Consider the following 26,810-nt stretch of genomic DNA (forward strand, 5'->3'; position numbering starts at 1 on the left):
TAGTAACAGCATTATTCTACTGTGGAACCAGTTGGTATTAAATTGCTGGTTTGGTTTGCCTTGTTTGCATAATAGTTTATCTTGGGAAGCCTTTCCTGGTTTTTCCTTTCTAAATGCCATGTGAAATTTGGATGTATTCTGGGGAGAACTGCTAAGAAACATTAACAATAAATATTTTGGAGGTACTCTCTTTTCTTTCTCTCCAGGGAAGAACAGATTATATCCACATGTTACACTACTGTTCTAAAGAAGTGTGATATCAGTTGATGAAATTTATGTGTGTGTGTGGCGGGTGTTTTGGTCCTTGAAGACAAATTCAAGAATAATTATGCTGATTTCCATTGCTTATTTCATTCTCTCATTCAGAATACAACTAATCAACATTTTGCTCCTTCAGCATTTTCAGATTGTCAAGGAAATGATAACTTCTTTCCGTGCTCACATGGCATTCCTTATTCAATATTTCCTTAATTTTCCCTATAAATAAACTACTAATATATTACTATGAGCTTAAAGAATACCATTCTATGTAGTGTTTCATAACAGTTTAATTTAACCTACCCCTGGTTATTAAACATGACTAAATAAATTCCAAAAATAAAGGGAGGAACATATATATGAGAAACAAGAGTAGTGTCTAAGGTTGGCAAACCTTTTTGGCATCGCACCGAGTATTGAAATGGAGCTTGTGGGGTGGGGAGGAGAGCAGCTCCCTGGCACGCACGCTCCCATGTGTCTGCTAGGAAGGTGAGCTTCTGGTTTCTGATGTGCCCATGCACTCTGGTCACCTGATCTTTCGGTTTTTGGTGCACATATGCGCATGAAAACCAGCTGGCTGGTGCACACCGGAACCTGGAAGAGCAACAGGCAACGGCTGGTGTGCCCGGAGATATGAGTTTATGTGCCACTTCCGGCTGCATGCCATTGGTTTGACATCATGGAGCTATGTTATACCATTGTTAGAAAGATAAATAATATTCTCCTTGATGGTGAGTTGATCTAGTTAAATGCTGAAAGAATGAGGCCACTGGTGAATAAGAGAGAAGAAACAGTTTGCTGAAATAAAAAGATATAGGGATTCAAAAGGTTAAGTTGAACATAGACCATCCCAAAATAAATCAGAAAACAAAAGTAAAAGAAAAACAAAGTGAGAATTGAACAGGATCAATTTACTACAAATTGCAGGATGTTGAAAATGAGAACTGGAGTGATTATGGGTAATGGCTTTGCCTGGTTGACCCCCTTAACAAGCTTTTATAGTGTCCTAGATTTTGAGGATTTTATTATTTGATTTTAAACATTTATATAGCCACCCATCTTACATCAAACTCTGAAATGATGTATATTTGGCCTAAAAATGTCATTATGGGATAAGGATTCTTGCAATATTTTGTTGCAGATCCTATAGTGTCTAGAGAGCCATTTATTGTGATGTTTTAATTTGGATTATTGAAGTGGGCAGAGGGTTTTGTTCCATGGCCCTTCTGTCTCCATGACTCATCGTAACATTTTACTAACCATATCATTTATCAAAAGTGTCTTAAATAATGTCTTGCATACATAGTACAGCAAGTGGCAAGCTCAAATCCACTTTTACTCATTTTATTAAATCTAAACATGTTTGAACTAATTTGATATGGGATTTCAAGGGTCTTTCCCTTTCCAATAACTGGAATGTTGGAAAAAAATACTGGAAAAAGGCAGTAACAAATCACTTCCATATTGCCTGTGAATCAGTGTAAATATCTTTGTGCAATCATCAGGTAAAGCTGCATTTGGGACAGATTTTACTTTTTTTTTTCATCATATAAATTTTTATTTTATATACATAAACACATCAACAGAAACAGACACATAACTTAAAACAACATAGGAACAATAAGTGCCATCATATATCATACAGCAGTTCCGTATCGGTTTCTTTGCAGTTAGTGTTTTCCCTTCTATACATTTCTATCTTGCATTCATAATCTCCTTATTTGTTATCCATTTTTATGTACAATTCTATATTTATTTATACTTAGCAATTTATAACCAAATATTATTTACTTATATTGTGCTTTATATTATTACTGTCATTTATTCTCTTACATACAATTATAGTTATACATTCACGTAGTTATTCTTTTTCTTTGCCATTCTTATAATATTGTTATTCCATTTAAAAGGTTATAAGGTATAGTTTGGATTGCTTTGTTTACCATCCCTAGCACCTGCTGTAACACCACCTTATTTTCTCTTTCTTTTCTTTTCTCCCTTCCTTCTCTACTTCCTTCCTTCCTCCTCTACTTCCCCTTCTTTCTTCCCTTACCTCTCCCCTAGTCCTACCCTCTTTCTTCTCCTTCCTACCCTCTCTCCTTCTCTTTCTCTCCCTTCCGCCCACCTCTCCTTACCTCTTTCTTCTTCCCTTACCTCTCTTCCACTCTTCCTCTTCCTTTCCTACTATATCTCCTTCTCTTTCTCTCCATTCCACCTTCCACTCCTTTTCCTTCCTTCTTCCCTCCCTTTCTTTTTCTATTGTTATAGGTGTCTTTTTCAAATCCCAGTTTATGTTTTCTTGGGGATGGTATTTCCACAAACCCATATAATTTCATATCATTTCCCTTTTTCTCTTTTGTTCTACAGTCTATATGCCAGCTATCGTCCTGAATTGATTTCACCAATCTTGACTCTCTTGTTTTACTCATAACTACTATTTTTGAGTGTTGTTATATTCATTCATTGCTTTTTGTTTCTTTCTTCCATCCATCTATACCATTTATCCCATATCTGGTAGAATTCTGATTCTTCCTTTCCCTGTATACAGGGACAGATTTTACTTTTTACCTTACAAAAGAATTTTATTTTACTACAGAAACAACATATTAGTTAACAAAAATTTTTAAAAGTTTCTAAAATATTTTTTGGAAAAACTATGTTATGGGCTGTTTTCTTTGCTATTGTCACATTTTCAATAATTTTTCCTTAATATATGGCATTTCAGTGTGACTGAAAATGCTAAATTATTTTTATTCACCACACCGAGCATTTATAGATTGTAAAATCATCAAAAATATATGTAATCCTTTGTATATTTTACTTATTTTAATAAGCTTCCTTTACATTTTTAATAATTATCTTTAAGAGGTTGGAGTAATGATTTAATCATTAAAAGTACTTAAAGTATCATATTTGTTCAAAGGCTTTTTAAAATTCTCATACAGCATAAATCCAAGGCAATCATTTTATATTGCAGGAATACCTCCTGTCTTTAAACACCATGGTAACATTTTTTTTTAAATTATCCAGATATAATTTTCAGTTCATAGTTTCAGATACGTTGCTTTTTCAGTGCTATTTTTCTTTTTTAATATTTTAACTAGCCAAAGAACTTGCATGATTTAACAGCCAGGCTTTATATTTTATATATGATAGCTTGTTATTTCTGTAATCTAGAATCAGACGAATAGACAAATGTTATTTTAGTGCACTTGAGAAATAAAATCTGATAATGTATTTCAGCATTGGTGAAGGGCCAGGAAAGGAGGGAGAGGAAAAAACACAGACTTTATAATCTATTCAGGCAGTCTGTCCTCCCATAGATTTATCACTTATCAAGTGTTGTGATAACTTGATTGTTTCTGTATTATTATTATTATTATTATTATTATTATTATTATTATTATTATTATTTCTATTCTCTGTCCATTCAGAATATTATTTATTATTTACATCTTTTAATGAAGAGTGTTAATGCTCTGGGTTAAAGATGAAACTTTTGTCTGGTTATAGTGATCAATTGATTATATAATATCAGGTTGTCAATTTTCAGTGATCTCTTTTCTAAAAACAGTTTCAATACTTTTTGATTTACAACTATGCATTTTATGCACATTTAGAATGTAAAGTGAACATTTTGATAAACAGAGTACAAATAATCAATATTTGCTGTATAAAAGAAAGTTTTATACCGTGTTTCCCTGCCTTCGTGATACCGCTAGGTTGGGGAGTGGCATTCTGCCTGGCTGGAGGGGGAGTTGCTGGGCAGCTGCTCCCTTACGAACGGGCTCCAGAAGAGCTGGGCACAGCCTCAGAGGCGAAGCAGCCATGAGGTGACCATGCTCATGAGCAGCCGCCTGGCAAACCCCCTCTCCAGCCAGGCAGAGCGCCATTCATTGGCTTAAGGGGTATCCCTAAGGTGCCAAGGCACGTGGCGCTCTGCCCGCTCCCCGCGGCTTGGCACATTAGGGATACCCCCTAGGTCAGTGCATGGAGCTCTCCCTGCAGGGCCAGGGTGCCGCCACCGCCGCACGTTATAAGCATAACTTATTCTCTGGCTTCCAAACTCCAAAACTCGGCTGCCGAGTCTTCCAGCAACGGCCGCTTTGGGACTGCGCTCTATGGTTGTGGGCTGGCTGCTAGAAGACTCTCTGTCCGGCAGCTGGCCCACAACCATAGAGTGAACTCCTAGAGCAGCTGCTGCTGGAAGACTTGACAGCCGAGTTTTGGAGTTTGGAAGCCAGAGAAGAAGTTATGCTCGGAGCACGGCGGAGGCGCCGCCCTGGCCCTGCAGGGAGAGCTCCATGCACTGACCTAGAAAGTATCCCTAATGTGCCAAGCTGCAGGAGCTGGGGAGCGGGTAGAGCGCCATGTGCCTTGGCTTCTTAGGGATACCCCCTAGGTCAACTAATGGCGCTCTGCCCGGTTGGAGAGGGGGTTGCCGGGCGGTTCTCGTGAGCGCGGTCACCTCATGACTGCTTTGCCCCTGAGACTGTGCCCGGCTCTTTGGGAGCCAGTTCGCAAGGGAGCAGCCACCTGGCAACCCCAAAACAATAAGCCCTCCCCCTATAATAAGCCCAAGGCCATATTTTGTGGGGCAAAAGAAAATAAGACCCTGTCTTATTTTCGGGAAAATACGGTATATAAATGTAATGAGGCTGTATTTCTGGTATAATGCCTTGTGCTTGGCATTAAAAATGATAATTCCTATTTCATTCATATATCTGAAGCACATGTTTAAGCCCCTTTTTAGTGAATAGAAATAGTGAAATTACAATTTGAATGTTTAATATAGAAAACCAGATTTGTACATCGACTTTATCTCTTAAAGTCCAAACTAAGGTTTGTCTATGTTGTTGGTTCTAGTACTTCTGTGCAGAATTCTATTATCTCTCAGTTCTGCTTGATTCATGCAAACATTTAACACTCTATCCATATCAATGAGCTCTGTACACTTCTTTTGTAGATTAAAAAAATAACACTCAGATTTAACGGACATTTGTATGAAACACACCCCCCCCCCCATTCTAGTAATGCTTTAAGTAGAGGATTATATTGTATTTTAAATTTATTTTTTCTAGAAGACCGGATAAACTTATCAACAGTAATATCCTTCAGAGTAATAAGTCTTTGTAGAAGAATAAATGTTTTATTAAAAATTAAGGGTATAAATTCTCTTGTTTTCTGTAATAAAGGTATTGCCATTAAGGAATCGGCCAAAGTTGTCGATCAGGCACAAAGAAGGGTTATGAAAGGTGTGGATGACTTAGACTTCTTTATCGGGGATGAAGCAATAGAAAAGCCTACATATGCAACAAAGGTATTTAAAATTAAAAGTGGCATTTTTTTTTATTTTTTTAAGCAAAGAAAGAAAGATTGTCTAACTTTCAGGGATGAATAGTAATTTGAACTTCATTTTCTTCCTACAAACTAATGTTTTATTTACTGTATCATATAATTTATTATAAACAGCAGTATGTTAATATTTCAGGTTAAGATGAAGTTTTAAGATGCTTACCGGTATATTTTAAAACAAGTTATGATAATTGATTTGATTTAAAAAAGAGCAGTATCATGTAAAAATGTAAACTGTATACTAAACTATGTACAAATAAGCCAGAGCAAAGTTATATTTATTCATATTTATGTGATTCTACCATAAGTTTAAATTTAGTATTATTTTAACAACATTCACATTTTAAACAGTGGCCCATTCGCCATGGCATAGTTGAAGATTGGGACTTGATGGAGAGATTTATGGAACAAGTTATCTTTAAATATTTAAGGGCAGAACCTGAAGACCATTATTTTCTTTTGGTGAGTATAAAATCGATTTGAAGTATTGGTGACTCAGGATACTCATTATTCAAAGTAGAACAAATCCTTCAATTTGTAAAAACAAGTGTAATAGATAATTGAGCAAAAGCTGAAAAGAATTAAATCTGATATATAGTACAGGACAACAATATGATATATAATACAAAATTACATTGTAATAAAAATTTAAAATGCGGTACAGCAAAATAAAATAAGGTAGTTGTCTGGTTCACAGAATAAGCCCTGGTGGTGCAATGGCTAGAATGCAGTATTGCAGGCAAACTCTGCACAGCCTAGAGTTTGATCCTAATGGGGCTCAAAGTTTCCTCAGCCTTTTATCCTTCTGAGGTCAGTAAAGCGAGGACCTATATTATTGGGGGCAATATGCTGACATTATAAACTGCCCAGAGAGTGCTGAAAAGTGTGTTTCTCCTAAAATAAGACCTCCCCGAAAAAGAAACCCTATCATGTTTTTGAACACATGAGCTCAAATTAAGCCCTACCCTCAAAATTAGCCCTTAAGCCCTACCCTCAAAATTAGCCCTAATTAAGACCCTGCCCACCCTGGGGTGCTGGGGGTGGGGTGAGGTAAAAATTAAGCTAGGGTGGAGATTGGGGGGATGGACCTGCCCTACCTAGTAGGCCTTGCATACCCCAATACCTGCCTCGTCTTCTGCGGCCACTTATTCTGTGTCCCGCTTCTGTGGCCACTTGCTATCACTCACATGCGCCCCTGGCTTCCGTTTCACCATGGAGCATTCCAGAAAGCCCTCTGCAGCTGAGAAACGAGCTTTGGATTGATGTGTGTGTCACCCCATGGCTTCCGTTTCCCCTTCAGATGCCTTCCAGAAAGCTTCTGCAGCTAATAACATAGCTCCGGATCAATCAAAGGGAAGCAGCTGCAAAAGAAGTGGGGCGGCAGCTGGATCCTGCTGGGCAGGGCTGTTAGTGCCGCTGCGGTGAAGTGAGTCAATAATTAGACCCACCAGAAAAGAAGCCCCAGCCGGTTTTTCAGGGGTCAAAAAAAGAAGACATGGTCTTATTTTCAGGGAAACACAGTATGTCTTATTGCTATAATACTGAGAACACATAAAAAGCAAGCTCATAAAACAGATACCAAGTTAATATTTTTTGGGAGAAAATAATTATCTGGGGAAACTGTTTCTAAAGGTATGTATTATTAAGATATTTACAATAATAAATTTTAACAAACAAAGCCAGTTCAGAGAGCTTACCTTTGATGGAGCTATTGAAGCAGAAGTTTGGTAGGTAATTTGTCAAGGATGGATTCCTTCTTTAATCAGAGAATTTGGATTCTTTCCATTTAGGGGGGAGTTGGACTCCATAGCCCAATTGTTCCCTTCCATATCTATAATTATAGCAATTAAGCAATTATTGGGACAATAACCAACCTAAAGTACTCCTCTAAAATGCTTCTGCATTTTATAGCTTTAAAATCTTGAAATAATATTTGTAGTCTCTGAAGCCAGATGGGAGAAGAAAGTCAGAGCTTACCTAGTATTTAATGGCTGTAAGGCTATTATAATAAAATACATAGTTGCAATATATGAAAGAATAAGTAAAATTGCTGACCTCATTTAGCTCACTAAAGAACTCTTCAGGAGCAGTCTTTATTTTTAAAACAAAATGTTCATGAAATTATGTAAGACGTATTGTATTGCTATTAAATCTTTTCCTCACTCACTGACATTAGCAAGGTTTCCAATTTGTATGCAGAGTTCCTTAACAGAGTTAAGAGAGTTATCAGAGTTATTCTGTTCCTTGAGAAGGTAATGTCTGGGAATAATGGGACAACATTGTTCTATATTTGCAGGCCCTACTTGCTTTTTGTGGGGAAAAATAAGCATACTTAGGAAGTTAAAAAAAGGTCTCAATTCAAGCACAATATAGTAGAGAGAGAACTTATACTTCTTTCAGTAAGAAATCAATTCATCTATGGTGTTGGATATATTAGATCCTGTAAAGCTATCAAAACAAGTAAAATGAAGTATAATTATTCAGCTAAAATATTACATGGCTACAGAAAGTAGGTTAAATTGAGCTGAATAGTTGTTTTTTTCTTCACAGACTGAACCTCCTCTAAATACTCCAGAAAACAGGGAATATACTGCTGAAATCATGTTTGAATCCTTCAATGTTCCTGGGCTTTACATTGCTGTTCAGGTGAGATGTAGAATTCTGAATGTATTAAATAATACTCCTTAAGAAACTATGTGGATTCTGCGTCAGTTGCCCCAGAATTAGCCTGTTCTGTATCAACTGCACTTAGAACTTTTCTTTCTGGCATCTGACCAAAATAATAATGGTAATTTTATGAGAACTTCTTTCCTGCTATGTCCAACTGGCCCGCTGGACCGACAATGAGCTCACCCCAGTTTGAGGTGAGAGGCCTTTTGCATGAAACTCATACATTTGGAAATGTTCCAAATATGTTCTGAAGTATAATAGAAAGTTTTGTAAGCTCTATGTTTGTAAACGACTAAAATGCACTCCTTTATCTTCTTTGTTTTTTCTGACTGTTAATTTGGGATATATAAATCACTGTTCCTAGTATTGGACATCTAGTCCTGTCTTTTACCTTTTGTTGGATAGCATGCTTAACTAAACAATGAGCACTAGTAATACTGCTTGGGAGGGGTGGCTAATAGTTTCTTTACAAAATGCACTAACTGCTTCTTATGATTAGGTGTGATGTGGAAATACTACCAATGTGCAAATAACACTAATGTAGAATTTCATAAAGTAATACAAATTAACTTTCTATCAATTGAGGTAAGATCAAAATCATCTTGTAAAGTATAGTTTGTCTTTGTTTTATGTGATCTATAATTGTCTGTGAATTCTGCTTCTTGGAGAAAAGAATTATTAGCACGACAATTACTATGTAAGTTCTCAATCAGAATTTCACTTCTTCCTACTCTCAGGATATAGAGCACCTTATAATAAGTGTTTATTGGATGAAAGAGCACCATGACGCCTATAGTTTTATTATTTCTATACTTAACTCTTCTATAGTGTTTCCATGGTTTGCTACCACAGTATTTCTTTTGATAGGATTTTTTTTGTTTGTTTAACATTTACAAGACATTTGGCGTAACTTTGCAGTTTAAGATAATCTTTATTTTAAGTCATAATTCTGACACTAACATTTCTCATCAATATTTATTGATTATGTATATTACACTTCTTAATAAAGGATTGATAATATATCTGATTACTATATTGGAAAGATTACATAGTAAGAAATATTGTAATACAGTGAACAGTACAAGTAGGAAAGGATAATCTTAACACAATATTGTATTGAGTTCTTATACCTGAACTCATCATATTTGCAATCACTTTATGCCAGAAAGATAATATGAAAAAGAATATTGTATTTTCAGCCAGTCTGAAATTAATGTAGCTTCAGTTGGATAGTGCTGCTTTCCATCAATACTTTACCTACTGAGATTATCTCAAAGCTTGAGTGCAAATTTCAGAAGAGTTCTAGTTTTTTATAGTGCTGCGGCAAATATTTAAAATTTAACAAACTATCTGTTCTTATATGTTCTTCATTTTCTTTTTCACTTTTTTCTTGTAATGTGTATAATTTTCTTAGGCTATGTAATGCAGTATAAATATATTGTATTCATGTAGTATTCATTTTTTTGAGATTATGAAACATTTATACTCAAACTATTTCCTTGGTAGGCTGTCCTTGCTTTAGCTGCATCTTGGACATCAAGACAAGTAGGAGAACGGACACTGACTGGAACGGTTATAGATAGCGGGGATGGTGTCACTCATGTCATTCCTGTGGTAAGATTTAATTACACAGTTTCATTTATTAAAGTACAGTTCCTAATAGTGTAATTATTATGGAAAGCACAATCTTGTTTTCAGCCTTTTCCTCATGAGTTCAGAGCTATGTAACTATCCTCCACAAATTACAAAGTATGCAAAATGTTAACACTTATTATTTTTAACTAATGTTAAGAAATATATTTTCTTAGTTTACAAACTATAAGGCACTTAAACAGTCTGTTTATTTTATTTAAAAATATTTCAGTGATAGTTAACCTGGTGTCTTCAAAATATTTCATTAGAAATTCTTAAAATTCCATACTTTGTGGGTGGTAGAAATTAAGTCTAAAACATCAGAAAGACATCATTTGGTATATCTGCTGAAAAGTTATGCTCTTCAAAGATTTCATGACATAGAAAATGCTAATGCTGAAATACTTGTTTTGGTGTTCTCCTGAGAAAGCGATATTAGATATTATTATTAGATCGTGCTATAGGCTGCCTTGAAAGTTATATAAATAGAAAGGCAGGGTATAAATGCATTACTGAAATGCCCTACAGGTGATCTATAGCCCTATGAAATGCAAGTCTTGCAACTTTTATTAACTCTGACAATAAATTAGGAGGAATTAATGGGGGAAAGAGGAGAGGATTATTAGATTAACAGAATTTTATCTTTTCATCTCCTTAATGTGACATCATCAGAATTGGTTCTGATGAGTACAGGGTCAAGTACATTTCTGCCCAGGAATGCACCAGTGGGAAGAAGATCAAATATGATTTATGATTGTCACCGAGGACATTTTTTTTATTTCCAGGCTGAAGGTTATGTAATTGGTAGCTGTATCAAACATATTCCAATAGCCGGACGAGATATAACTTACTTTATTCAGCAGCTGCTAAGAGAACGAGAAGTAGGAATCCCTCCAGAGCAATCATTGGAAACTGCTAAAGCAGTCAAGGTAATATATTTGCTTAACATTAATTGATATATCAGCAATACTTTTAATGAATGTTTATTTATTGATCCAAGTGCAAATTGATATATTAAAATTCAAATCCTGGCTTTGCATATGTATATTCTGTGCTATCTAGCAGCCTTCACAGCAAATTGGAATGAAGCCCCAAAATGACAACCAACTCTACAATTATGCCCTTGCATCAAGATTTTGTGATGCACCAGAAATGGCTGCTCTTTTTCTGAAGCTCTTTAGGTGGCTTTTATTTCTGCTTCTATAATCCAGAACCTCAAAATGGACACCCAATCTTTTCTGTCTAGCTTTTGCTGAAGTTTAGCTATTTCTAGTGTGAGCAGAGAGTAATAAAATGGAAGGAAAATGGCAGAGAGAATCAATAATTGGAAAGAGTTTCTCCTGCTTCCAATAAAGCCAATGGCAGCAGAGAGGGAGCTATTAGAAAGGTCAGGAACAATAATCTGGAAACAAATAGTTTTTTGTCTACCAGGTTCTTCACAGTCCTGTATTATTTATTTGGATTAATTAATATTTTCAAGGCATTTGCATTCCCCATAGCAAGATTCTCTTCATACTTGGGTATACGACAACTTTCTAACTAGAGCTACCTTTGAAGTGTGGAAATTTTAATAGATCCAGTATCTTCATCCAAAATGATACTCACTCTTTGTACAATTCTAGGTTAGAAGAATTTGAGTTTAACCCTGTATTGCTTTACATCATTAAGTTAATTTTAATTACTTGTTAACTCTGATAGATTCTATGGCTAATCCATGAATAAATGAAAACAGTTAATATTAGGAACTGAGAGGCTAACTAGCCAACAACTTATTTTTTCTTCTGTATGTTATAATTCTAAATAGATTTCTGGTTTTACATTGAGAAGACCTATAATTTCTTTCCTGGAAGTTCTTTGTCTATATTTTTCCACAAATACATCTATTATTATTGATAGGTTTTTGATTATATGATTGTACAATATGTTACTATAGCAACAATATGTATGATTGCATTTTTCTATTATTGTCTTGCTGCTGAAAGAATTAAAATTGTTCACTCTGGATTCTGTAATTTTTTTAGGGATGCATAAAATGTATCTATACTAAGTACCCGGAGGTGGGTTCCTACTGGTTAGGCCAAACCAGTAGTGGTTTGCCGGCCTGAATCGCCGGAACTGGCAACTACCCAGGCCTGCCATGCGTCCAAATTGGTTCCCCTGTCGACGTGGCAATTTTCCCCCATTTTTTAATTTTCTGCACATGCATAGGCCTATTTATGGGCAACTGCGCACATGCGTGGAATGTGCATGCGCAATATTGTGCGTGCACCGAACCAGCAGTAATCCCGGCAGCAACCCACTCCTGTAGTACCAAGTACTAATTATCTAAACATAGGTGACTAATATTCATGTTTGATATCCTCACATTTATGCCATTTGTAAACTCCCTACAGTCACTTAGCTGAAATGGGCAATGTAGAAATTTGATAAATTAATACCAGTCTGTATCTTAGTTTTCAGAGAAACTTTTAGTCCTGTTATATCTAACAAAGATCAGATAGAAAGCTTGGATATTTAGTCATTTTAACAAATATGTGTTTTTGTTTTTCCAGGAACGTTTTAGTTATGTCTGTCCAGACTTAGTGAAAGAATTTAATAAATATGATGTAGATGGTACCAAGTGGATTAAGCAATATACTGGAATCAATGCTATCTCAAAGAAAGAATTTACCATTGATGTTGGCTATGAAAGATTCTTAGGGCCAGAAATCTTCTTTCATCCCGAGGTAAATTGAAGCATATTATATGTGAATTCTTCCTAAATAATATTTGAAGTAAAAGAGGGGATGGTTGTTACATTTTAAACCTACACCAATGGTGTATCTCTCTTCCCACTGTGAATTGGTTTAATTATACCACCAGTGTTTTTATGTTGAGCTGTAAGGTTAAATATTTCTCCCAGCTGATGCTATTTTTTATATTGAACTGCTTGATTCATTGCTTAGCATTTTGAGATGTGTAGGTGGACTCTGAATTGTTCAGCATAAGATAACAGCAGGCAAAATAGAAAGAGGAAAGTGATCAGAGGACACATATTGGCTTTCAGTGAACTGAATCTGGCCTTTGCAAGTGCCCTTTTTCTCTCAGAACAAATGTTTCTATTCTGTTTTCCCTCTGCAATTCTGTGTGGCTCTGTGATCCACCTTTGTGTGCATGATTAAGCACATTGCATTCCTTTATCTGTATTATGTAAAAGGCGAAAGATTTATACGATCTGAAGAGAAACCAGAGTATGTATTATGAAGCTGGAATATTTTGCTTTAAATCATAATGATATTGCTAGTCACTTGATGTGGTATGATTGAAGGGATGAATTGCATCCTCCTAGGTCAAGATAAGTTTATCTGAAATGTTGCATGTTTGAAAGAAAAACCCTACCTCTACATTTATATTTATCTTAAGAGATGGGTAACTGGATACCTTAGAGATATATTGCCCTAAAACTTCCACAATTACTGAAAATTGGTGGCATGGTTTCCATTATTTAGAGTTAAGAAAACAATAAGTATAGTATAAGCTCTAAAATACCTTAACAGAGCCTTTTAAAAAACTGAGGGAAATGCTCAAATTTTAGCAATAGCAATAGCCCTTACTTATATACTGCTTCATAATGCTTTATAGCACTGTAAGCGGTTTAGAGAGTCAGCCTATTTCCCCCAACAATCTGGGTCCTCATTTTATTGATCTCAGAAGGATGGAAGGCTGAGTGAACCTTGAGCTGGTCAGGATAAAACTCCAGGCTGTGGGCAAAGTTTGCCTGCAATACTGCATTCTAACCACTGCGCCAGCACAGCTCAGGGTATTTTCCCTCATAATCTAAAGCTATTCCTGCGGAAAATTTGGTCCTATTTTATATCACTACCTCACCACAATGGTCTTAGACATCTACAGACATGTTAAATACAGTCACAAAAAGCTTGTTCAAGCCTATTATAACAGAAAGCAAGGCAGAAGTTGTGGATGTTTGTTTTCCTTCATTTTTCTAACTTTCCTTTTAATTAGAAATAATTCTTCCCTAAATTATGCCTTTTTAATATAAAACTCCCAGCCAAATCTTTCTTTTCATACATTGCTTCCCATTTAATTTGTAGGTTAATTATCTCTAGTTGTTAAATTTATTCCATCTTTCTTCTAGTTTATTTTCTTGAGGATGCTAGAACAATCTATACTAATCATTACATTCTATTTTTTTTTAAAAAATATGTGGGATAATGGTTAAGGCACAAGGCTACAAACCACTGTGAGTTCTAGGCCTGCTCTAGGAATGAAAATTGTCTGGGTGACTTTGGGCTAGTTATTTTCTGTCAGACCACTCTCCCAAGGTGGTTGTAAGGGAAAACAGGAGGCAGGAGTATTAGGTATGTTCACCATCCTAAAAGAGACAGAAATGTAGCGAAGTAAAAATACAACAACAATAACAATAGGAATACCTATTCTGTTTTCAGTTTGCTAATCCAGACTTCACACAGCCCATCTCAGAAGTAGTAGATGAAGTTATTCAGAACTGTCCTATTGATGTTAGACGTCCACTGTATAAGGTTAGTTAAATGAGAGAAGGTAAGAAAGTATGGATGTAAAAAGGTGTTGCTAGATGCAAAGCATCTATCTTTTTTCCTATTTCCTAAGAATCTCCCTCCCTCTCTTTTAGATAAAACCAGAGTTTTTTTAAGAAGTCTTAATGTAGATAACTAGAAATAATATTTTCATTTATTTTATCATTTATCATTTATTTATCATTTGATATAAATGTCAGGATAATAACAATTGAGCTTGATATAAGCTGTTTCTGCTTATTGCTTTATTTGTACTGTCTTCCAATATGATGGAATTTGTACATGATTTGATGTAGTACAACTTATCAATGTGAGGAATTAACATTTTGGTCATAGTTAAACATAGGCACACTGCTGAAATCAGTTGTCATGTGATTAGCAGGCCAGTCTAGTTTGTGAAACTGAAAAGGAGTTTTTGTGATCTCTAGATTTTGTCCCTCCCAGAATAAATGTCTCCTTGGAGACCTCTGCACAGGGATCCATCCCCTGGGCCTTGGAGATAACTGTGCTAGCCAGCTTGGATATGCTTTCTGTCAACAGAAGGTCATTTTATCTCATCTGAATCCTCTTAGCTGCTGCCTGACTTTTAAGATTTTCTTTTGTTCTGTAAATTTGTTTGGTTAAAATTTATTAATTTTTTTTGATTGATGAAAGCATATTTGAGCAATGCTGTTCTCCCTTTTTAAGATTGCTCAATGCATTACTTAAAAGATATAACTTTGCCTTCTGTATAGGAAATAAAGTCTTTGAACAGGTCACATGTATTGCAGCTGTCTTTCTATCTTTTATGACTGGTTATAAATGTCATTATTACCATTATTCCTAATTCCAGAAGTGAATATCTCATTTTCACTGCTGCATAAATGATTTGATTTTGTTTGTGCAATTTTAATTCAGAATATTGTCCTTTCTGGAGGCTCAACAATGTTCAGGGATTTTGGACGGCGTTTGCAGAGGGACTTGAAAAGGACTGTGGATGCTAGACTGAAACTCAGTGAAGAACTGAGTGGTGGCAGACTGAAGGTTTGTTTCCTAGACAATAGAATGCATTGATGTGGATGACATGTGCTCTGATTTAAATGCTTGCTTGGAATGGAAACTTTTAACAACATCCTTATAGTACTGAGTAGTCATATTATCTGATTTTCCTTGTTATCTTCGTAACTTTTTTATCGCTGTAGAAAGTACTCAGATCTATGCTTTTGAAATGAACAGTTTGGGTAAGTGGTGATCTTTACCACCTAATGCAGGCAGCTGAGTACTTGGTGTTCCAGAAATTCATAGGCAGTTGATCTATTGGTCGTCTAGTGATTTGGGTCCTTCATCTTCTCTGCATCTTTTCCAGTTGGCTCAGTTTCAATTTACCTCATTATTTGCATAGGGTTTACTTTATTTTATTCATTATTATTTTATTTAATTACTGTATTTTTCATTGTCCCTTCAATACTTCTGATGGATCATGTGTATCTTAAAACATGAAAAGCAGATACTAAAAGCATATTCATTTTAGTATTATTCAGCAATTGCAATTAAATATTGCTTGTGTCTGCAAGTATTAGGTAATATTGGCAATAACCAGCTATGGAGTTACAGACCTTCTAGGCTTGGTGAGGCAACAGTCCATTTAATTTATCTACCTCAAAGAAAGTTTTCATTCTCTACTATGAAAGAAGTTGCCATAGACGCTTCAGTACTATCCTCTACAACGCAAGTGATTTAATAAGGTTAATTTGAAGCATCTCAATTTTGCAAATTTGTAATGGCCTGTTCTATACATTTGGAAGTGTTTCAAATTTGAAAACCAGCTACAAACACACTGAACAATCCCTTACCTGCTTGAAATGCCTTTTCAAGATTCAGATAGTTCAAATTGAAATATTTGGCACATCTCTAATTTTGAGAATCTTTATCTTGTTTAAAATTTTCTTTTGATCTTTACTAACATGTACTAAACTAGGTGTTATTTTGCTTCAACTCTGGATATTGCTTTGACTCAAGCAACATATTAGGAATAACCAGTATTTAGTATTTTCTAAATAAATAGTGATTACAATGAAAAATGTGATGAGCTTAAAAGAGATTTATTAGACTTTAAAAAACACATTGCTATTATATTATTATAAGTTATTATAAATAAATTTAGTAAAGGTGGCTTGGCACTTTGCTAAACTTTAACTGCTAAATTATTTTTACTACTTTTACCAAGAAAATGCAGTGGAATTAAAACAAATATTTCCAATGATAGAATACAAGTATTAATATTAATTTGAGATAAAACATTAGAAACTTATTTATATTATACTGTACATACTATTTCCCAGTAAGGTTTTTGCTAAAAAGTTAGCCTATTATTTTTAGATGAAAATGCCAGGAATTAAATGTAGAAGTTAAACCTCCAAAGTATATATTTTCAAATTGGTAATTGATTATTGATCTATAAATTACATTTTTAGTGTTATTTCTTGAAGTTGTTCAGCTATGAGACTATATGAGAATTGGGTTACAAAAAATCCGAGCCCATCTTCCTCCTCTCTAGGGCTCTGCAAATCATATTAATCAGTCAAGTGATTCTTGTTAAACTAAACAAAAAATAAATTAAAACTGAATAAAAATTGAGTTAAAGTTGTGTAAATCAATTCTCAATAGATTTGATGGTATAGTCGTAAGTATGCTTTATTCGTCGGAATAATGTTAAAGCATTTATTTTTATGCAAAGTAATATTGCAATATAGTACATTTTGTATAAGTCAACTTGTACATGTTGTGGAATTAATCTTACGCTGATTTTGTTTTCCATTATAGCCAAAACCTATTGATGTACAAGTTATTACTCATCATATGCAAAGATACGCTGTTTGGTTTGGAGGATCAATGCTGGCTTCCACAGTAAGTTTACAAAAATGGAAAAGGAATCTGAAGATATGGTTCACTATAACAATTATTGCAATATTACAGTAGGTAATAGGTATTACAATAAATGTAAAAATATTCAGAAAGAACTTTCTTTAATATTTCTTTGATTGGGAGCTGCCTAGAGTTGGCTGAAAGCGCATGGCTATATAGATGTTTTAAATAAATAAATAAAATAGAATACAATTATCAAAGGCCCAGTCATAACTGCATACGTATCTTTATCTCTTTCTGGTCCAGATGATATTCTGAAATTTTAGAATAGGGTTAAAGAGCATATTTATCTAGGATAAGCTATAAGACTTATGAATTTGTAGAAGTGTACATTATTTGGTTTTAAGCCTTTTCAAATGGGAAAAAACACTGAACTCTTTGAGTAGTTCATGATTTTTAATAGTAGTGTCTCAAATGATTTGAGATGGCTTTCTGAGAATAAAAGAATAGACTTTGAAACTTCAGGCCCATCTACTCTGCAATGCCATGCACCTAGCCTTCAAATGTACAATAAAAACTGAACACAATATTCAAGAACACCAATTTACTGCTTATATTTTCATTTCAAAGATTGGAAACATTTATTTTTATATGATAGCTGCATCATTTATGATAACATTAATACAATAATGTTTCTTAAGGATTTTTTTGTCCTTTTTCCAAAATGTTTATTTTAATAAATATAAAATTGCAATATGATTCAGTGCATTAATTTAATTTTCTCTTTTGTCTTCTTTTTTAGCCTGAGTTCTACCAAGTATGCCACACCAAAAAAGATTATGAAGAAATTGGTCCTAGCATCTGTCGTCACAACCCAGTTTTTGGAGTTATGTCTTAAATCTGACATTTAATGAATTGAGTTTAGCGAGGCAAGGAAATGGTCTTTCTCAGTGCTTGTTTGTCTGGATGGTCGGTATTAAGATAAGAAACATGACTTGAAAATAAGAAAAAAAAGACCAAACACAATTAAACAGGAATATTTTAATAACTGTCTCAACATGCTGATATAGTGGGAAGCCAAAACAATTCAAAGTGTTTTTTTTCTTTTGACTGAATATTTGAAGCTGTGCATAAACAAAACTAAAGAAGTTGGTCTTTGTTCTTTTTGTGCCCTAATATTTTGTATATTAATGGAATATCCAAGATTTGATGGGATTTGATGGTATGTAGATAGTCAGCTCTATAATTCTTCTATTGTACTCTTAATTGTGTACAATGCAAGAGCCTGTTTATATTTCCTACTTTTTTATACATTGAGAAAAAAATATCAGTGATTGAAAGTAATGTTAATATTTGACAAGAAAAAATACCAGTGACCAATTGGAGGGAAATGTGAAAATTAACAATGCCCACATGGAGTTTCATCATGTAAATCTCTAGTAATGTCAAGTGGAATGACCAATCTTCCACTTGCATTCCATACATAATGCAACTTGGCAAATGCTTTTGGACCTGAGGGACTAGAATCTTGGATTAAATGATGCCTGCTAGTGCTTTCTGATTATTTGGTGCATTTTCATTCTATTTCTTGCTTGGGGAAGGGGCGGGAAAGTAAAGACAAGACTGTTGGACAAGTATTGCAGTTCTGTAGTGTCATTTCTAATTGCAACCAAATATTCCGATTACGAAAATGGGTGTATTCCACCATTCAAATAAAGACACAACATTCTTTTTTAATATTCATGTGAGGCCTTTCAATTTCGTTGATTAATCATTTGTGAAGGTCCTTCTAATCTGCAATCACAGTTTCTCACTCCCTAATTTGGAAAAGATGAGAGGGATACATGTATGCAAGTGGTGTGTTATCTATTTAATAGCATAATGCAGTTTTAGAAGCGTAATTCTAATTAAATATATGTTTTCCATGAGATTTTGGTAAATAAAGCTGTTGCATTCCTGGCGTCTTGTGTCACAAATTTGATAACTCAAGAGAATCAAGTATAAGAACTTTATTGATGGTATGTTTAATCAGAAGCAGACTTGGTGGGGCTGAGTATCAAGTATGTAGAGTATGTAAAAATGGAAGAATTGCTGCGTTTAACTGAATGTCACGACAAAGCTCTCCTTGACTGAAAGCCTTGAACAAAGAAAGTTTCTGATCATTCAGAATTATTATAAATTTCCATCTTAAACTTTTGGGAAAGTGCGGGGTGGTCATAACTGGAGACTGGCATTTAAAACGCATCTTGCATGTGATCCATCTTTACAAATGTTGAATGTCTGAACAATATTATAATCAAGTATGATGCCTGAATCTAGAATTATGTTAGATATGCTCACACAATGCAGGATAATAAGCTTGCTATGAACTAGGGTTTATTAAGGGCTTACAAATCCATCTCAATCTAATTTTTTAAAAATAGTTTTTATTGAAGTTTAAAAATGCAGAGATAAATAAAACTAATGCAAAGAAAGAAAAGTACAAAAAAAGCCAAAAAAGTGCATAGAGAAAAATATCAGGAGAGGGAAGGAAGAAAAAAAAAATCCAAATTTGGATGTCCCATGAAACTATCCCCATAGTGGTTGGTTTACCTGCTGATGTGAAAAAAAGAGTAAAGCAGAAATTGGAAGCTGCATATAAATTACTTCATTCCCAAGTCAAGATTCCTTATGTCTTACTGTAACATTTGTCTCATAAAGAATAGGTATTTCTTCATCACAGACTGAATTATACGTAGCCTAAAGCGAAGAATCATATATGATACCATGATGTATTTTGTGGATTTCCTTGTGGAACCTAGGATTAGCAAATTGCCATAGATTTTTGCCGGAAGATACCTTTTGATAGCTAACTCTGATTATCAAATAAACTCACCAGAAAGAAGTTGTTCTGCTTCTGTGTATTTAAGATTCAATTATATATTTTTTTCAGTGAGTTTAGTTTAAAAATTAAGGATATTTATATAAAATCTTGATTTTAAGGCCAGTTATGGGGAAGGGATGTCCATTAAATGTATGTTTACATAAGTGATGTGTGTATGCGTGTGTGTGTATGCGTGCGTGTGTGTGTGTGTAAGTGGTATGATTATGGAAGTGATATAATTACATAATTGCATAATTATTCAGATGAAGTAAATTGCACCAGTTACATAATTATGGAACTTGACATAAATAATGTTGCTTTTCTGAACTGCTTACAATGGACATTGGGGGGCTAAGATATGACTTGACTTTATATCTGAAGTTGGCTGAACAGGGATTCATAAAACCTTACATCAAACTGAATAATGATTTACTTAACATTTGGAGAAACAATACTTTTACTTCAGGAGCTGCTAGCTCTTGATTCTGAAAAAGTCAATGGTGTTACACATCAATCCTATAGAGATTTGCACAGAAGTGCTCTATGTTACACAGTAATTTAGTAGGACTCACGTGGAATTCTTTGTGGTCAAGTTTGCACTCTGGGTCTTCAAGTAAATAGTCTTGTTTATTTTTGCATTGTAGAGATGATGCTAAAACCTGTTCTTCATCTCCAGTTCTTCAAACCTTGTGTTATAATCTTGGTTTGTAAAACAATTCTTTTTAGTTGCCAGCTGATACAATTGGTTGGTAGCAACCTGTGTTTATAGCAATTAAAATTATTTAAATGCTTACTACAGAATCAAATAAGTTATTTTATCTTGATAACTTCTATCATTCCATCCCGTGTGTGTTAATAAGTAAAAATTAATGGCAAGAATTAACTTACTCTAAGTAACTTGTAAAGGAACTGGATAATTACTTGTCTTTTGTAGCAACTGGAATGCATTAAATTAATTTTTTTAAAAAAATCAAAACTTTAATGAACTATTACTTATAAATGAAAGCCTCTGTTCAGTACCTTAATAAACTCATTGTAAGGAAAATGTATGGATTTTCTATTTAAAATGAAATTTGTTGAATTATATGAAAATCCTGTGTAATAATAATAAAGAAATGGCATTACCAGAAAATTGTGAAAGACAATTTTGAAAATAACACATTGCATGTAACTGCTAAATATTAGATTACATATATAATGTGTACTGTTCTAATCTTTAATAAAAGCTTTTGCTGTCTTTAGAAAGCTGACAGCAGAGAAAATTCTGCACAAAATATTGGTTCTTATCTCCTAAACGTCAGCATTTAAAATATAACCTTTGTCAGTTTGCATCTGGAGAGCTTAAAATAGTGTATTTTTTATTTTATGCAGAATTGTAATACTAGGATTTCTCTTTTGGTGTACCTACATAGAATTTATGTTTTTCCCATGACACTTATTTCATAGAGAGGACTAATTTATATGTTGTCTGAAATAGGCTGGGTCTGTGATGATCGTGAAAGAAATTGGTATCAATTTTAGTGTAATTTTGGGCTTCCAAGACTCCTTGGGTGCAGAGCCTTCAAATCTAGGATAGGTGTTTTCTTGGAAACTTGAATCCACATATAATTAAAATATTCCCCATCCCTAGGATTGTGCCTTCCAATATGAATATGCCTAGGGAATTTTTTTAAGAAAAAAAAATCATATTTAGATCTTTTGAAGTGTCAGCAAGGATTGCTGGTTTTTTTGAGCAGTGCTTTTCATTGCCATTCTAACTGACTGTTAAATAGTCAAATCATTGGGGGAGGAAATGGTTTTCCAAATTATGGTCCTCTACGTTTACTGCCTTACAAAATAGCTAAGGAACCATCATGATGCAACAGCCTACATTCCTCTAGTGATCATCCTATTAAAATTAATCACTGACCTTGTAATGCAGCTCAAAATTTTGATAGCTAGATAAATGTCTATTATTTATTTAATGCGATACACAGGCTACTTTAGCAAGGAATTTGTTGATTTTACCCTCAGTACAGCCGTACTATATTTCAAAATCTGTTTTTAAGAAAGTTTAAGAGAAACTCTGAAGCATTTATGTTAATTTTGAAATCTGCTTTTAAGCTTGGAGAATTAGGGAATGAGATCTAGAGACCTTGCATGGCCAGACCTGGCCCCCAAATCACTAAATAAGACGCCATTCTGATTCAGATTGTGTGCAGTGTTTATTTTTGAATATCATGTAGGGAGACCTTGTTCTGCATCTATCTGTTTTTCTACCTCTGTTACCAGTTGGATATATAAACAAAAGGATGCATGAATATGAAGGTGTCCTTAGTACTGAAAACAAATTCCTATTTCAAATGCTCTTTTGATAGCACCTAGCCTTCAGTTTTAAGTCCAAAACAAATAATTAAAAAGTATAATTTGTTTATTTGACTATAATAATGTCCCCCTTTATTTTTTAAAAGTAGTCACATTGCACTGGAATTTAATATATGGTAATACTGTATTGTATATACCCACCCAGTTATGCTTACATCTTAAACTTTATATATTTATTCAATAGCAGAAATGTGTTAATTGCCTTTTAGGTAGCTATTGAAAATGAAATTCAAAGCTATACATTGAAATAATATTATTAAATTATAATAAATAACAACATCATAGAATCCTGACATAGAACCACAAGTCTTTTTATGTTGTATATTCAAAATCACCTTTAAGAAATGCAGCATTTCTAAACAAAAAATGTATTCTAAAGTATTTAAAACACTTTATTAGGGAAAAAATTAAATCTATGCTGATCTTCTTTTGAACTAGTAATACTGTTCTTTATACTAGCTACATTCAACATTCTTCATTTCAGCATTATTCTAAAATAACTTCTGACTGAAGTAGCAGATAAAAATCAGTAGTTATTAAATCAGAAATAGTGATTTCCATCAGTCTTTGGAGCCAACCTTATGCTTATGCTTAGAATATTATGCGCTTCTACAATGTACATTTTCCAATATCTGCCCTGAACTTTATAATGAAACTGGAATCTGAATACAGCTGTCTTATTATACTGACAACCACAGTGAGCCTCTTAAAGCATGCTTCTAACACAAGGCTAGAGAATGCAGAACTCCAGTCAATCCAAGTAAATGATGTAGAAAATGATTATTAGTCCTGAATTTTTAGACTGCATATCTTCAAAGCTATTCCTTATGTCAATAGCACCTACCATCTGATGAACGTTGGCTGACATTTTAACAGCTCAAAAAATAACTGAATATGTCTTCCATCTCTGGAAAAGCTTAATATGTCGGAAAAAGTAGAAGCCAATGCTCTATAATTGGAAGTATGAATCATTTATTAAACATCTTGGCACTACAGCACTTATATGTTAATTTTTATCCTGATAGAAATCAGAATAACTGTAGATACCATCAAGTGGTAAATATGTTGTTAGCTCCCCTTTTAGCTACAGATAGTTTTTGACCGTTCAAAGTTGCAATGGCACTGAAAAAAGGAACTTATGACCATTTTTCACACTTATGACCATGGCAGCATCCCCCATGTTCACGTGATTTATATCCAGATGCTTGGCTACTGACTCACATTTATGATGGTTGCTGTGTCCTGTGATCCCCTTTTGCAACCTGACAAGTAAAGCCAATGAGGAAGCCAGATTCACTTAACAAATGTGTTATTAATTTAATAACTGCAGTGATTCACTTAACAAATGTGGCGAGAAAAGTCGTAAAATGGGGCAAAACTCACTTAACAAATTTCTCACTTGGCAACATAAATTTTGGGCTCAATTGTGGTCGTGTGTTGAAGACTACCTGTAATTGGGGAGCAAGCATGTTAACATGACAGTGGAGAAGAAGATTCCATTTCTTAGGACAGTTTCTGTTTGCCTTGTCATTTGATCAGCTACACAATCTGGATTTTTAAATAGGCGTAAACAGAATTGTGAGACACTCATTTTTTATTATTATTTACTTAGGTTCATAATTTGTTCACTTTTGGAACTGACCCTTTGGCTCCCTCTCTCAATTTCATTTTATGTCTTAATTTGCTTTTCTGTACAACTTTTAAGATATTGTGTAAAAAGCTTTTTTGTTGTTCCAAACCTACATTGCCTATCTTAACAATAAAAGTATAATGTATAATTCTGGAATACAAGACAATATGATCTAATGTGTGCATAGCTGTTTTTTCTCTTTTAATTATTATTTTACACAAAAGTATAATCCAGCTAATCACCTATGCATGATTCATGCTTTTTAGAAAAGAAATACATGCACACAAAGTGCTCCAGAATACTGTAATTGCCCATTGAGAAAAAATGAAAACTTTAATCGTATGCTTTATTTAAATCTCTGGACACAAAGCTTATTCTACCCTACTTCAAGAGAGCCTTGAAGAGTTAGCTCTTTCCTCAGCCACCCGATAGGATGATATGCCTTCTCATTGTTGTGAACAGTATGATAGTTTTCTTTTCCCCAATATGGCTGTTTTGTTCCTGTTTTAATTGTTATCTAACTAATAAAGGTTTGTTTTTAACCTTTATTAGCCACCCAGAGTTGAATATGAATTTGGAAGCCATAGAAATGAAAGAGGGAGGGAGGGAGGGAGGAAGAGGGAAAGAGAGTTATATATTATTTAGCCAAGACTGTTAATAGTCTTGTACCACAGACTGGCAGGGTAAATTCAAAATGCTATCCTTCATTCCCCAGGTCCCTGATGACTTAAATTTTTAATCTGGCCTGAACTTTCCATTTTCATTGGATGATCCTGGCTTTAGTATGAGTAAACATTTCCCTTTGTCTCTTCTCCATAGCACATATAAGTGTACCTAATTCTATACTTATTTCCTTTTTTCCTCCCAAAATCCAGCTGTTCAAACCATTCAACACAAAAAGTTACTTTAGTCTTTGGTCACCTTGGTTGCCTATTGATGTCCAATTTCCAACTCTAGCCAATCTTTTTGATGGGGAATAGGCAATGCACAATATATTTTTTTATTCATCACCTGATGTTTTCTAAGTTTTCCTTCCGGATCAATTGCTGCAAGGCAGATAGGATTTTTTCAGGGTAGATTGTCAGAATGTTACTTTTCTTTACTTTGAGGTGTTGTGTTAATTCCCAATCTCACAATCTAGAGCAGGGGTGTCAAACTGGATTTTTTTGAGGGCCAGATCGGCATTGTAGTTCTCTGCGGACTGGGGGAGGGGGCACGGACGATGCCTCCAGCGCCCTGCTGGCCAAAACGGTGCATCCGTGCACGATCCTCCTGGACCTTGTTTTCACCCTCTATGGCCTACAGCACTCTGCTGCCTTTTTGGGCCTGATTTCAGCCTGTCTTCAGCTGGCAGAATTCTATAGGAGGCCATGGAGGGTGAAAAAGTGTCATGGGGGAGGGGGCTGCACGCAGTCCCCTTTAGCCGCCATAGGCACCATGGTCCCGTCCTTTGATATTTTCAGGCCAGCCCCGCAGGCCCGATTTAAGCACCCCGCAGGCCAGATCCAATCCATGGGTGTTGAGTTTGACACCTCTGATCTAGAGAGATCCATTTAAAGTTTTTTGTTTGGACTAGCCTGTATAAGATGTCATCAGCAAAGTTGGCCACTCTGCTTAATTAGATGTTTATGAACAAAAAACATGCTGATGTCCACATTCTTTTCCACTGTACTTAATGTGCATTTTTCTCTATCTGTTCTTCAATGAATGATTCATAAGAGACAGGGAACTGCAGATAGACCTAGAAGAATTTTTGATAATTTCATCCTGCTAAAATTGGCTTCAGGGTAAATGCTCTATGGGGCTCAGGATGGGAGGCAGATGATTGATGGTTGGCTTTTACCTCAGCATTTTTCAATGCCATCAAATGTGGTGTCCTGCTGAATCTTTAGAGAGTGCTGGGAAGAGATGCTACTGCTTTCCTCAGGTAGATTTCAGACTATGTTATGTGAAAACAATCTTTAAAAAAAAATTCAGGGCTCTGCTGTATCTCCAGTGCTTTTCAATATCTATATGAAAATGCTGGAACCTCAATATAACCATTTTTTGAAATCTCCACTTGATGGTATACTTTTCATAAATGTCCACTTGTTCTTAGTTGTGAGTTAAAGAATGAATGATTCTTCCCTTCTTGTGAGAGTCACCGTTCCAAAGAAGTATATTTTTATGATGATTATTTTCCAGAAGATAATTATATATGATTTGTGGTGTTTTAGATCCAAATTTCTCTGGTTCCTTTGACAGAAGCAACAATCAAGACTGCTTTGTGCTAGTTTGATACACCAGCCACATCTCTTTCTGGAAGAAAATGTCTTTAATACAGTACATGGGCCATTTATCTCCAGGTTTCTCTAGTATAATGAATTCTTTGTGGGGCTCTTGTGTATTTACAGTGGAAAATCTAGTTGGTACAGAACTAGACAGATAACAGGAATAACTGATAAAAACTGGCAGCTTCTTTTCTGAGTAAAATACAAAATACTGGTTCTTCCATTTAAAACCATATATGTTTGGATCTATGTTGCTTGAGTAATTTCTCATTGGATGAAAGTCAGTTAAATTTACTGTGACTCTTCTTGTGATTCTTCATACTTCGAACTGAACATCCTCTATAGTTGTCTCAGTTCTTTGGAGTGCATTC

At 34.7% G+C, this 26,810-nt stretch overlaps 1 protein-coding gene across 1 annotated transcript in view; it reads left to right on the forward strand.

Moving 5' to 3' along the window:
* Positions 1-19,272, forward strand: part of ACTR3 (actin related protein 3) — a 42,830-nt gene extending 23,558 nt beyond the window's left edge. Inside the window, exons 3-12 of the mRNA XM_032215561.1 lie at positions 5,454-5,578; positions 5,965-6,075; positions 8,164-8,259; positions 9,790-9,897; positions 10,701-10,844; positions 12,468-12,641; positions 14,361-14,453; positions 15,366-15,491; positions 17,271-17,354; positions 18,115-19,272. Coding sequence (XP_032071452.1) covers positions 5,454-5,578; positions 5,965-6,075; positions 8,164-8,259; positions 9,790-9,897; positions 10,701-10,844; positions 12,468-12,641; positions 14,361-14,453; positions 15,366-15,491; positions 17,271-17,354; positions 18,115-18,210 — 1,157 coding nt within the window. The 3' untranslated portion in view covers positions 18,211-19,272. The remainder of the gene's footprint in view (positions 1-5,453; positions 5,579-5,964; positions 6,076-8,163; positions 8,260-9,789; positions 9,898-10,700; positions 10,845-12,467; positions 12,642-14,360; positions 14,454-15,365; positions 15,492-17,270; positions 17,355-18,114) is intronic.
* Positions 19,273-26,810: the final 7,538 nt, after the last annotated feature.

The sequence above is a fragment of the Thamnophis elegans genome, chromosome 1 (genome assembly GCF_009769535.1).
Source record: "Thamnophis elegans isolate rThaEle1 chromosome 1, rThaEle1.pri, whole genome shotgun sequence".
NCBI classification, from domain to species: Eukaryota; Metazoa; Chordata; class Lepidosauria; order Squamata; family Colubridae; genus Thamnophis; species Thamnophis elegans.